Raw genomic sequence first — 13626 nt, forward strand, 5'->3', positions numbered from 1 at the left:
AACATAATCCAAGCTTTCTTTGGAAGAATGATTGTTGACAAAAAAAGCACTCAATACAAAGCCTCTGAAGAGAAGCTGGCCATTAGTATTCCATCACATGTGCAACGCATTGAACTAAACCTTGCGGACTTTATTGATTTCTAAGTGCATTCATTATGCTTTTATGTATCTGTCTCAAAGTGACACCTGATGTCTACTGCATATTTTTTTCTAAATAAAGGGTTTGAAATAACATCCATTTAAAAAAGGGTAATTACTGCAGACTAATGTGTTTATTCCACAGTAATTACACTAATAAATTTGCACTGCCTGAAGGTCATATGGCTGAAGTTTTAGGCTATGTTTGTGGTTCTCAAGCAGTGGATCAGGCCCCAGTGCAGAGAAACACCGGGGGGAAAGTGGAGTAGAACTAGTGATGGGATTATGTTTTATTGTTAGAGAGTTTGGGATGTAGGACCACTGGGATATGCTGACACTGTAAGCATAAAGTTATTTGATCACACAGTGACTTACAGTATATGTAGTCTTTTCGTTTCTCTTGGTTTTACTGTTTTCTGTTTGTGAGTGTGTGTGTGGCCAGGGACAGGAATTCATGTGACTTTTACTTCAGTCAGCTCACCAGAGATTCTTGCTGTGAGACTACTGTGTTGTCAGAGGTGATTAAAAGTAACAATTACATCCTGAAATTTTAAATATTTGTTTCAGTGTAGCGTTTATCTCGCACTCCTATCCCTCCTGACTTACAACTCCACATCTGCCCACCTCAGAGCATAAGATGCGCCACTGCTTCATATTTAAGTCATATTTAAAAAGCCAGTTCTCCTTCTCCTCGTCTGAATTGTCACATGATCAAAAATGTGCTGGCTTCTGCTCAAGAAAAATAAAGTTGATATACTGGACTCTGACACTGACCACTTCCAAAGAATAAGTCAGAGTAGATCTGTAAATATGTGGAAATCCCAGCGTAGCGCTAGCCTGAAGGATTGTTTGTGCTAAAAGAGGGATCATCCAATCTGTGGTTTGTCTGACAGTGTTAAGCAGAGGGTGCATACCTTACTCTGTCAGTAGGGCTCGAATTGTCTCTCTACAGCATGTTTGCCTTGGATAGTTTTTTGGATCCAGTTTCATTTTAAAAAGAGCACAGCACCCTCTAGTGTCACATCTGTGGTCATTGCAAATATTTTAATGCAATGCAACATTTTTGTGACATGCTAAATTATCCAAGCTTATATAAGTCATTAGATGCATGTTTGTGGATCTGATCCATAAAAAAAACAAAAAACAAAAAAAAGAGTAATCTGGATATTTTTCCTTCGTTAAACTTTGTCCTTTACAAGGAACAAACTTTGATATACCCCAATACCCCTGTTGTGTATTGTGACCGAGAACTTTGTCCCATTTCGAATTTCCTAAGTTACAAAGTGAGTACAACCCAGATAAGGTTCTTTTTACATGGGATATCTTCCAGATTGCAATCAGCAAAGTCATCTGAATAAGTCCGTGACCTCACTTCCTGACGTGCTGCATTACTGGTGCAAGCAGAGAGCAAGAGACAACGGAAAAGAGATAAATAATTTGAGAATAATTTATTTAGAGCGAAACAGATGCAACAACATAAAGTAACATTGTAAGATGACAATCTATACATACTGTAGAAATGTAAAACATGAATACAGTAAACTCTTAACTCCATGCCAAACAAAGCTAGCAGCATAAGCCTTCCAAAGATTCAACAGTCCTTAAACAATATGATGTTATATAAATCAAAATACCAAATCCTTCAGTATGAAGTGTAAATTATTACAATCATGTGGGGTCGTTTCTTCCAGCAATGCACAATCATTTGTATCCTTGTTAATAATTTAGCTTTTGTTTTTGATTTTTAAAAATGTGCTTTTAAGGACGTGGGATTTAAAACTTTTATAAATGTATTGACTTCTAAAGCTCCTTAAGATAGTTTTCATGGAATGAAACAGCAATTATGTCTTTAGTCTAATTAAAAAAAATGAGTAACAGCAGACTAATAAATTTGTTGTTCACTTACACAAGATAGTGTTCATTCAGCCTTGTGAAGGCTTATTAAAACGAAAATCTTTTGTAACTTTTGACCTTTTTCTTTTTAAAATTAAAATTTTAAAAAGAAAACTCATCCTTTACTCCATTTACCGAGAGTCTAAAAGCAAATATTACTACAAACACTGTTCTAACAATTGCAGTCTTTCCTGAGGCTGTCTAGTTTGTCTGTTCAGTGTCAGTGTCCTCAATGACGCAAACACTAAATACACAGTACTTTTATACTGTATTTCTACAGCAATGCCCAGCCCGGAAATACTGATTCTGGAAAAAAAGAAAAAAACTAGCTACTTGACCGATCACAACTTAAGCTAGTAGTCTGAAGGATGTCAGTGTGATGTTCAGTTATTTAGAAAGACATGATGGTTCTTTGGATGATATCAATGCATTCCTCTAGCTCGTCCTCTTTGATGATGAGGGGAGGAGCCAGGCGGATGATGTCACCGTGGGTGGGTTTTGCCAGCAGACCATTGTCACGAAGACGCAAGCACACTCTCCACGCATCGTAGTCTGGGGGAAATTGTTTTAATATAAGTTACACTAATATATCGTTTATACTCATTAAAACAGTGGTTCTCAAGCTTTTCACAATGAGTACCACCATAAAATATATGGCTCTTGAAGTACCACCCTTATGACCAACATTAAAGCACAATAGTATTATTTAACACCACATACAGTTTACACAGACAATTTTATTTCTTATATAAATGTTATTTTAACTGTCATTTCAATGTCAAAGTCAGTGATCACCGTCGGCCTCTCTCAGTTTTTATGATCACTGTTCATTTTAAAGCATTATGATGTAACTACAGCCCAGCCCATGCAGCAGTATATTAATGACTAACCTTATATTGCAGGTTTTCTCCCGATTGAAGTTTGGTCTGTTTACAGCATCCTGTCATGCGATTACATTTGTCCCTACCATCAGAAACTCTCACATTAACTTTTATCGAGTGGAAAAAACTTAGCGTTCATCCTCCAGCTTCACTGTGTTTATATTATGCTAACATAGCTGTGTAGCTAGCCACCACCCAGCACATCATTATATACCAGCTATCCCAACTTCAGTAACCCTACAAACGCTACTGCTGTTTAGTTTTCTGTCTTCATTTATGTCGGAAGTGATAGCAGAGCTGTACGTTTTAATTTTTGCTGTGGCAAATAAGCTACCAGATTTTTGGCTTCACAACCCTCCTTCATGGTTCCTGCATGTCGAATCTCAGTTTGCTCTTTGTGGCATTTCAGCCGATGACACGAAATACTATCATGTGTTGGCCTCACTGGATCGGCTGTGTGATGACCCTCCTCCGGGATCCAACCACCCAAGGGAAATACACTGCTCTCAAGGCGCTGCTGCTGCGGCACTACTCCCTCTCCGATGCAGAGAAACTCCTCTCTCTCTCGGGCTTGGGTGAAGGTACCGCTCTCGAGCTCATGGAGAGCACGCTGTCCTTGCTAGGAATGGTGCTCTCCAGACTCACGTCTTCCTCCGACAGTTACAGGTACGAGCTGGCCTCACCAACTCCCCGCTGCTGGCTGCGAATGATTACTGCTCACTTGCAGAAGAAACAGATCGCATTCTCCTGGCTACCAGGAGCTTCGGCATCCAGCACCGATTCTTCTGGGGGTCTCTGACTCATCGATGCTGGCTGGGATTGAGGCACCGCGGCATCACTGAGAAAGGGCGTGACAGCACCATGCCGCCTTTGCAGTTTTAAGACCCAGGGAAACGAGCCCGCCAGCGCTCTGTAGCAGCAGTCGCGGCTGCTACAGAGCGCTGGCGGGCTCATTTCCCTGGCTGCTCTACATAGAGGACTCATGCTCGGGGAGACATTTCCTGGCCTACTCTGGCTCCCAGAAGAGCCTCTGGAACCTCAACAATGCTATGTTATTTAATCTTTAAAAAAAGATCCCCACGTACCACCAGAGAGAGCCCAAGTACACGTACCACAGTTTGAGAACCACTGCATTAAAACATGATGGCAACACTCAAGCCTTGATAATCTGATAATAAAAGTAGACGACCGTCGATTAGCTTTGTAATCAGATTTCACTGACTAAAATATTTCATGTTAGCTATCAAGAAACGATCACTACTATACCTTTGGTCTCTTTGATGACGACTGCATTGAGGAGGCCTTTTCCTCTCACTGTTGTCACTATGTCTTTGGGCAGCTTGTTGAGCTGAGCCCGCAGCTTTTCCCCCATCCTCTGGGCATTATCTGCCAGCTTCTCCTCCTCCATCACCTACAAATAAGAGCAGCAAGAGTGGAAAACAAACAGGTTGATTATTCTTCTGCTACTGTCAACTTTATTATGCATTTTAAATTTTATGTTCATTTTATTTAATCGGTTTACTCAATAAGGAAAAAAAACTTTTGCTGACTTGTTTTACGTATGCCAATAAGTGAATGTAAAGTGCATTTTAACACTGACCTCTAGCGCAGCAATAGCTACCCGACAGCCCACCGGGTTACCTCCAAATGTGGAGCCGTGCTCACCAGGTTTGATGGTCAGCATTATCTCATCATCACACAGTACAGCAGATACCTAGTGCAGACAAAAACAGATCAGGTTAAGCAAAGGTGAAAAGTTCTGAGTCTACTTTGTCTCACAAATCTTGAACTCCGAGTATTCATAACGTGTAACGAAGCGTGATTGAACCAAAGTAAAATGCTTACTGGGTAAACTCCTCCAGAAAGAGCTTTGCCTAGAATGACCATATCCGGACGAACGTCTTCGTGGTCCACAGCCAGCCGTCGGCCAGTACGTGCCAAGCCTGTCTGCACCTCATCAGCAATCCACAACACCTGAAAAAAGCGTGGAATGTAAATGGACATCTTGTTGTCAAACTTAGAAAAAACAAAGATTGATTAAAGATTTTGTTGACATGCCTTTATTTATGCTATTGGTACATAAACAGACCACTAAGTCATTACACAGCTGTTTCCAGAAAAGTCAAAACACTTCTCTTTCAGCTTTTATCAACCACCTAAGAATTAACTACCTCTACTAAATGCCCGCTCTTTGATGTTGACATTCATATGCTTGAAACCATAAAACAGCATGAAGCAAGCTTCAGGAAATATGCGAAATATACTTGTTTTTATAACAAACACTAGACTCTAGTTCAGTTTGAAGGGAAACATTTGTTTCCATATCAACCTGTAGGTAATTACAACACTTATTTTCCTTTCTGCGCAGGACTTACATTGTATTTTGTGCAAAGTTCCCTGACTTTAGTCAGGTAGCCCTGGTCGGGCACCACCACACCAGCTTCCCCTTGGATGGGTTCCATCATGAAAGCTGCAACATTTTGGTCTTGAAGGGCTTTCTGGAGAGGCGGACAAAAAAAAAGAAAATAAAAAGACAAGTATATGATAATTCTGTCAATAAATAAACAGTACTTCAGTCAGTTATTCACCTGTTATGTTAAAAAAAAGGTCTGCATTCACAAAAATAGCTAAATTCAATGTGTAATTTCTACCCTATATGTACACAGATGGTCAGAGTCTCATAGACTATATTATCCACTTAGCATGAAACTAACTGTACAGAAAATCTTGTGCATGAAAACCTGTACCTCTAGTGCAGGTATGTCGTTGAATGGGACCAGTTCAAATCCTGGCATATAGGGGCCGAAACCTTCGTAGCTACTGGGATCAGTGGAGCTGGAGATGGCTGCCATGGTGCGGCCCCAGAAGTTTCCCTCTAATCAAGAAGAGTAAAGAAGATGGTGTGTTTATCATATTATTGTTGTTTGGGGGGAGGGGGATCATATTTTTTTGAACAAAGAACATCTGAAAGATACAATTTCTAAGAAGTAACTTGCTTGGTTTAGCTCACTGGTCTCCTAATCCCGTAATAGTGGAGGTTATTGTGCCTGCCAAGTCAAGAAATGGGTCATCTTACCTTATTAAAGTAAACGTTAGTAACGTTTGGTCTATTTCTTACAGAATGATGCGTAAGGTGAAAAAAAATGGACACACTCACGAAAAGTGAAGTCAATTTCAATGAAAAAAAAAAAAAACCAACTTACCTGCAAAAATGATTTTTGCCTTGTTTTTGGGAATCCCCTTTACATTGTAGGCCCACTTGCGTGCGAGCTTGCAGGCAGTCTCACCACCCTCAACACCTGTTGCATTACAAAATATTAGAGTCAACAAATCTACTCACAATGACCTTCAAAGATAGCTAGCGCAGTCAGGATTAGATGTTACCTGTATTCATTGGCAAAACTTTATCATAGCCAAACATGTTGGTGATATACTCCGCATAGGCTCCCAGCACATCATTATAGAACGCTCTGGAAGTCAAGGTGAGCTTCGATGCTTGGGAGGTGAGTGCAGCTATGATCTTGGGATGGCAGTGGCCCTGGTTTACAGCACTGTATGCACTGAGGAAGTCAAAGTACCGGTTGCCCCCCACATCCCACACATAGATGCCTGGGAGGAAGGGGAAAAAAACAGATGGACATGTCAGGGTTAAGTGGTTTGGAGACAAAGTTAGAGAAGCAAGGTTGATATGGTTTGGACATGTGCAGAGGAGGAAGAGTGGGCAAATGACCTTAAAGATGGAGCTATCAGGCAAGAGGAAAAGTGGATGATTGCAGAGAAAGTTTATGGATGGCATAGAGTAAGATGGAGGCAGGTGATCTGCCATGTAGACACCTAAAGAGAGACGCTGAAAGAAGTAATAATGGTCAAGAAGAAAAGCAAGTTCTCCAGAAAAACTACAGTGAAACCACAAACCTGTTATATTAATTATAGTGTTAGCTTTAATAGTCATAGATCACTGTGGAGAAGTCCTGGACCACACCTAAACTCAAGGAATGAACCGGTTTTATGTCTACACATAACAGACAACTTTAAATTGTATGTTGAGGCACTTTGTTAGTAGAAGTCTGTTGCATAAATATATGTGTTCCCATTTCTTTAGTTGAAACAATGAACAATTTAAAAGATAGTCTGACAGGCATAAAATTGTACTTTTGCAACAACAATACAATTTCCAAAGAGCAATGTGTTGAAATCTGACTAGTTTCATTTTCAAAGACCTCAAATACACTGCCAATGTAGTAAAACCACACTTGGATAGAAAGAACAGACCTCAACACTGTTGAAGCACTGTGGGATCATCTTGACAGAGAACAGAACAAAAGACAGCCAACAGCCAAAGAACAGCTTTGACTGTCCTTCAAGAAGCCTGGAGAACTATTCTTGACGACTATGCCAAGAAATGATGAGAAAGCTTAACTAAGAGAGGCTGTGTTAAAGAGTAAAGGTGGTCATACCAAATATTGACTTCTAAGCTCATAATTGTATCAAGATATAAAGTAACGAGGGGTGGCTCAATACTTTTGCACAGTTCTGTATTGTATTAATTTTAATAGTCATATGCCAAACGTACCTTCTCCCCTCTCCAGGGCCACAGGAAGGGGATGGTAGTTGTGCGCTCCATGCTTGCCTTCACGAGCGTAGATTTCCTCAGAAGTCAACGAGCGCTCAACCCTCTTTTTGGAGGCGGCAGTCCCAGAATGGATGCCATAACGGAGAGCAGGTGCGGTATGGATCGCACGGCTCAGCTGGAGAAACATTCCCTTCATTTGTTTTTATGCTGTGTGACACGTCTGCAAGTTTAAGCACAAACAACAGTTGTACATATCTGAAACATTTTCAAATTGGAGATACAACGGACAAACAAAAATGTGTAACAGAAAAAAAAAAACCTTCCAAACAGCACCTAAACTGTATAATTGAACCTATAAATAAAATATACCTAAGAATTAAAGACGGTGGAGAAAATGATAATGTCAATGACTGAAATTCATTCCCATGAAGACGTTTGTCAGAGTTGGTATAAACAGAAGTTAAAATGACTCATAGGGAAGGGCATTCACAACAAAATAAGATGACGTCATTGACTTTCTGTGGAATTGTTATTGACAACAGGATTGGAGCCTCTTTAGTGCCCAACATTGAGAGAGCATATTGGGTGCTCGCCCTGAAACCCCTCAATGAAACTTTCCTAGGAGCATTCCCGGTCAAGTTCTTAAGCCACAGAGAGAAAGAATAGGTCCTTAACAAAACTTGGCAGATGAGCGCTGGTTTAGCTCACTGGGTTAAACAGACAGCCTGGGTTTGAATCTACCTGAAGGTCATTCCACAGGCCTCTTACATGGGACTTTCAAGATATAAAACATGTTGCAACAGTTTGATTTGGCAGCGTTTTTATACCAGACAGCCTTCCTGATGCAACCCCAAGAAATACATGTTTCAAAATAAGTATTACCTCATTCAGTAATGTAGTTATACAAATTTCAGATTGTGAGCGAAAAACGACTTAATGCATCTCAGGCCTTTGCAGAAGCCGTTGAAAGGTTGACCTTAACAGTTATCCATAAAATACCCACAACCACAATAACAATGACTGTGAGCATTTTATGGATTGTGGGTTGTTGCTGTTTATCGTCCATCTGGCACTTACTCAAAGCTTCTATCCAATTTCTTCGACTTTATAATGTTATTAATGATCGGTTCAAATAAATTAATTAGCTTTGGTGATTTTAACATGATTGTAGACACTGAAAACAACAGCCTGGATAATCCATTAGACCCAACTGGCTTCTCTCAAAATGACTCATCTTTTTAATTATACTCTTGATCTTGTCCTGACAACAAACTGATAATTTAACAGGTTTTCCTCAGAATCCTTCTGCATCGGACCACTTTTTGATGACATTTAAATTTACTATTATGTATTACACAGCACTGGGGAACAGATTTCATTACAGCTGATGTCCTTTTGAAAGCGCAGTAACTAAGTTTAAGGCAGTAATTCCTCCAATGGTATATTCTGCCAAGACAATCCAGAGGAGCTAACTAAATTTTACTCCCACAGAAGTCAATTACTTTGCTACTAGAGTTAAATCCTCACTGTGTACAACACTGGATACTGTGGCTTTTCTGACAAATAAAGCTACAAATCTTAACTCGTACTTAACTCACAAATGCGCTCCTTAAAGCAGATAACTTGGAAGCTGGAGAGGAAATAGTGTTGCACTTGTTTAGAAGATCTTTATATAGCAAGGAAAATTGTTGTATTTCTCTTTCTGAAAAAACAGCTTTGGATAAAGCTAGGACATCTTGTGACGTATCACTCAAAGAAATGGGACCAACTCCAGGTTTCTTTTCAAAAATGTAGAAAGGCGGACCAAGTAAAACTGCTGAAATTTAGACACGCTGTCTCTCCTCGCCTAGCAAATTAATTACTACTACTACTACTACTACTTATTCCTGCGTCTTTTAGGATCTTACAAAGCTTCAAACAACGTATCGACTATTAAATTAGTCGTCAACGATTTTGATAGTCGACGTAATCGTGACTAGTCGACTAACCGTGGCAGCCCTACCATCAACATGCAAAAATTCTCAAGATTCTACCATTGATTAATAGGAGAACCTTCAGCTACCAGGCCCCTCTAATCTGGAAACAACTTCCGGATTGGATTTGGGAGAGAGACACCCTCTCTACTTTTAAGACCAGACTTAAAACATAGATCTTAAAACTTATGGATCAGGTGAACCTGAACCATCTCTGCTTCAAGTGCTTGCTGACAGAGGGGATTGTCTAAGGGTTGGGGTTTTGAGGTGACCGTTTTTGTGATCTGATACTATATAAAAAAAAAACTGAATTGAATTTATAACTACTGCGAATATACTCCAAGTCAAGTAACTTTAAACAAGTTGTGAATGTTGTTTTTAATTCAGATGAATATTCCTTTTAAAACCCCATACAAACTTCAAGATTAATTACAGTTACATTGGTTAGTTGGCTAACTCACCTGAGTCTATTTGGCAGTGCCAAACAAAGTGTACTTTGATATTTGTTTTAGGGAGAATTGAGCAGACAGCTTCAGTTGAGTTGAGATAGGAAATAGATGACTTATTCACAGGGGCCAGTGCATATTGGTAATCCAACATCCCAATAACCAAAGTTTACAGATTTACAGATGCTTTAATTCTAAATAGAGACCTTAATTATAAAACAGGCAGTAGCTGGGAAGATTCTCAGTCTTTCTGTGGTATTTTTGGAGTGCTTTTGTACCATGTTTGTACTATTTTTTGTCTGTTTTAGTTTTCTCTCATTTTTTGGGTAAATATTACTGCTAAATTGTCGTGTCTGTTACACATTACTGCTATTCATCATTTTATATATTTTAGGGCAATTTAATATACAGCATTACAACATATTTTACAAGGATGTGTTTGAAACATACGTGTTTGTTAAATGGCCTTCATTTTTATCACAAACATGCAAAATGATCTTTCCATTTTTTCCCCACCACTTGATATGAAGAACTTTATGAGATAATTAAATTAAAGTAACTAAATTTTAAAACCAACTGCACTAGTTGTAATATGCTAAAAGAGCAACAATTGTCTCTGAGATATATCAGAACAGAAAAGACCCCACGTAATATGACATAAAAACACTAGGATTTTTTACCTTAAGTACAGTGTTGAATCAACTGAGTTTAAATATATAATAGTGGTAGATTTTAATGACACATTTGTATTATGTTGGCAAAGTGTAATGAGGCTAGTCACATGAACTAGCCAGCTAGCTAGCTAATTAGCTAACTGCTGTTTGCTAGCTAAGGTTAAAATTACTTTTGGTTAAAGGGATACTGCTTAATAATAATGTTTTTACATGGCCTTGGTCTTCTCTCAGCCTCAGATAATCACAGATAGACAAAATGTCATAATTTTCTACAGTAAAAATATAACTAATAAGATAAAATAAAGATTTAATCACCATTTCTATCAAACAATGCTATCCAAATTAACTGTAGTTATCACTGCGAGGTAAAAGGGCCTCAACTAGAATTAACACAAATATCCAAATACATGAGATGGAATTTCACCCATTACTCACTACGCTGAGAAACAGTATCTTAAATGCTAATATAATATGATATAGTAAGCATAATATGCATTTTATGTTTGCAGTGAGCTTTGCACGATAACAAGGTCGAGGATAGAATCTAACTGCTCATTAACTTGTTTTCTTACATAAATTCAATACAACAAGTACATCTATTAATTAACTCAATGGCACATGTGTAAACATTTAAAATCAATAAAAGCAGAAGAAACTACTCACTTACAGGTCAAGAACAATTGACAGCACAACAGCCAAAGTTGTGACCCTCCCCACACCTTTCCCTTGCCTGGAATTTCAGATTCACCCAAAACAACTTTAGTTTCAGCCCATTTTGTCCTTTCATAATAAAAGTCCTTAATATTTCACTGTGCTATGGATACAATGGCGCACAGAAGTACATTCAAGCAGTTTACTGCAGATTTTAAGAACTTTTTATTATTATTCATTAAGAAATAGATTTGGTTTTTCTAAATAAAATGATTATGGTATCTTTCAACAAAATATGGGGATTTAAATAAAACACTACATAAAAACAGACCAAAGGCAGCCAAAATCCAAAGTAGAACTTTTAAGAAGTCTCATAAAGTTCTCTTGAAAAACAACTCTTCTTCTTCTTTTGGCTGCTCCCTTTAAGAGTCTATCTCATCCTTATCTTTGAGTCTTCTTCTGTCACATCAACCATCTGCATGTCATTCTTTACTACTTCCAAGAATCTTCTCTGTAGTTTTATTTCTTCCATCCTCGTCTTTCCCTCTCTACTTTTAGGACTGCGTAAACGTGAAAATTTCTAACATATAATAATGAAGTTACATTTAAACATTTCAAAGGTTTTAAGTAAACAAGAAAAAATTTGAATAGTTACAAAAAGGTTACTGTAAATTCATGCCTGAGACTGTTTCAAAATAAAATGCAGCATCAGAGTTGGAACTTTAATAAGCTGATATACTCCAATGTGAAATTCCACAGACTGCATAGGTTTTACAGGCCTGCTGAACAATGCTTCCCTTTCAAAACCAGCACAATGTGTTGAATGTAAAACACTCCCATACTAAAGGCGGGTTAACAAAAAAGTAATCCCACAGCAGTATGGCAGCTGTTCTAGACTTTTCCACTGTTCATGAAAATAGGCTTTCTTGAATATAGGTGAGAAATACATGGTAAAACAAATCGCTCTGATGTGTCTCACATCATTGTGTTTATTAGGGCTTTTGTCTTTTCGCTGGAAAGTTGTTGTTGTTGTTTTTTAAGTTTTATTACAGTTAACTAAAACTACACATGTAATTTTAGTTTGACAACATAACTACGAAAATAAAATTCAGCAGAAAACAGTGTTATAAATACACCAACTTAACTATAAAAATAATATACAGGAAGTAACCTAAACAATACTCTTTGTTGGAACAACCATCATTTAATTTGCTTATTGAGAGTTGCAGTTCTTCATGAGTTAGCCTGTAGTTTAATATCTATTGTAAACCTCTTTAATATATTATCACGGAAAAATATCTCCTTATTTATTATATCCCTAGCTCTATTACTAAGAAGACAAACCAGATAATGTTATTGCAATAACTCTGGAATGCTATAAGCCACCTTCTGAGGGAAATCTATTATTACCTAAGTCAATATGATTAAACTAACAAGAGTGTAGACAGCAGCTTTAGCATGTACAGCACAGAATAAACACTCTGTAAATTGGAAGGTTTAATGTAATGACACTGCACGTGTCCCTGCTGATGTGCCGCAGACAGCATTAAAGCTCCTTTTAGGTGAGCCATGATAGGCTGTCGTGGGAGCTGCCTCCGGGATACACCCACCAGCCCCAGCAGGCTAAATAAAGATGGGCAGTTAAGAGTTCTTTCAGATTATGTATATTTATATTTATATCTCAGTTCTCCAAAACAATCCCGGATTATACAAACCTGTATCGTGGCCCTGAGACATGAGCTGCAGCGATCTGTAGTTTAAAATGATCGAGTGGTTAAATGTGATGCTTATCAGCGATTCAGTATGAATTAACACAGGTTCCTTATCTTATCTCGTCCCCCTTTAAAACGCATCTAAATTGCTGCAGAGACACAGGTGCTTTGTTTCCTTTATGTAATACCGGATAGCAGAGGAACATGAGCAACTTCCGGATGCCAAATTTCCATCCCTAAATTATTTAAGAAAAAAATTCAAAAAGAGGAAGGAAAAATAAAAGGAAGTCAGACAGTACCAGAAGAAAGCCGAGCGTGGTCAAATCTCTCTTTCCAAGTCGATGATGCTTGTCCTTTATAGACACACCAGCTGGTAGCTCTTCTGTTTTGTGCAGTGGGAAGGCAGTGTCGTGGCTCTTTCAATGCGACTGCGTCACGGTGAGATGGGGTACGCCTACATGTTGCAATTCACGCAGTAATTGCATAATTTAAAAGACAGCAAGTATTATATCACTGAAATAAAAATGTATTTTTTCATTCTGTTTAGGTATTTTTATTAATTCATGAATAAATAAATTACTTCTTTGAAATTAATTTCTAAGTTTATTTTTAATGTTCCGTCCAGAATTTATTGAAAGCACTTCGTCTGGGATCCAATGGTGAGTCTAATTATACTTAAAGATGT

At 38.3% G+C, this 13626-nt stretch overlaps 1 protein-coding gene across 3 annotated transcripts; it reads right to left on the reverse strand.

The window, feature by feature from the left end:
* Positions 1 to 1571: 1571 nt before the first annotated feature.
* oat (ornithine aminotransferase) lies at positions 1572 to 13363 on the reverse strand. Of its 3 annotated transcripts, none has more exons than XM_085466517.1 (10): positions 13241 to 13363; positions 7486 to 7705; positions 6297 to 6521; positions 6116 to 6211; positions 5660 to 5787; positions 5288 to 5410; positions 4758 to 4886; positions 4513 to 4626; positions 4179 to 4323; positions 1572 to 2583 (listed from the first exon to the last, which is right to left on the reverse strand). In XM_085466517.1, the coding sequence occupies exons 2-10, from the start codon at positions 7679 to 7681 to the stop codon at positions 2423 to 2425; spliced, it is 1317 nt and encodes a 438-aa protein (XP_085322643.1). In that variant the 5' UTR covers positions 7682 to 7705; positions 13241 to 13363; the 3' UTR covers positions 1572 to 2422. The 3 variants fall into 3 exon arrangements, with proteins under 3 accessions (XP_085322643.1, XP_085322644.1, XP_085322645.1); XM_085466518.1 differs by lacking the exon at positions 13241 to 13363 and adding an exon at positions 11246 to 11329; XM_085466519.1 differs by lacking the exon at positions 13241 to 13363 and adding an exon at positions 11242 to 11323.
* Between the last annotated feature and the right edge of the window lie 263 nt (positions 13364 to 13626).

The sequence above is a fragment of the Copadichromis virginalis genome, linkage group LG8, assembly GCF_057382275.1.
Source record: "Copadichromis virginalis isolate Kocher_CV1m ecotype Utaka linkage group LG8, C_Virginalis_male_GT1.1, whole genome shotgun sequence".
Taxonomy (NCBI): domain Eukaryota; kingdom Metazoa; phylum Chordata; class Actinopteri; order Cichliformes; family Cichlidae; genus Copadichromis; species Copadichromis virginalis.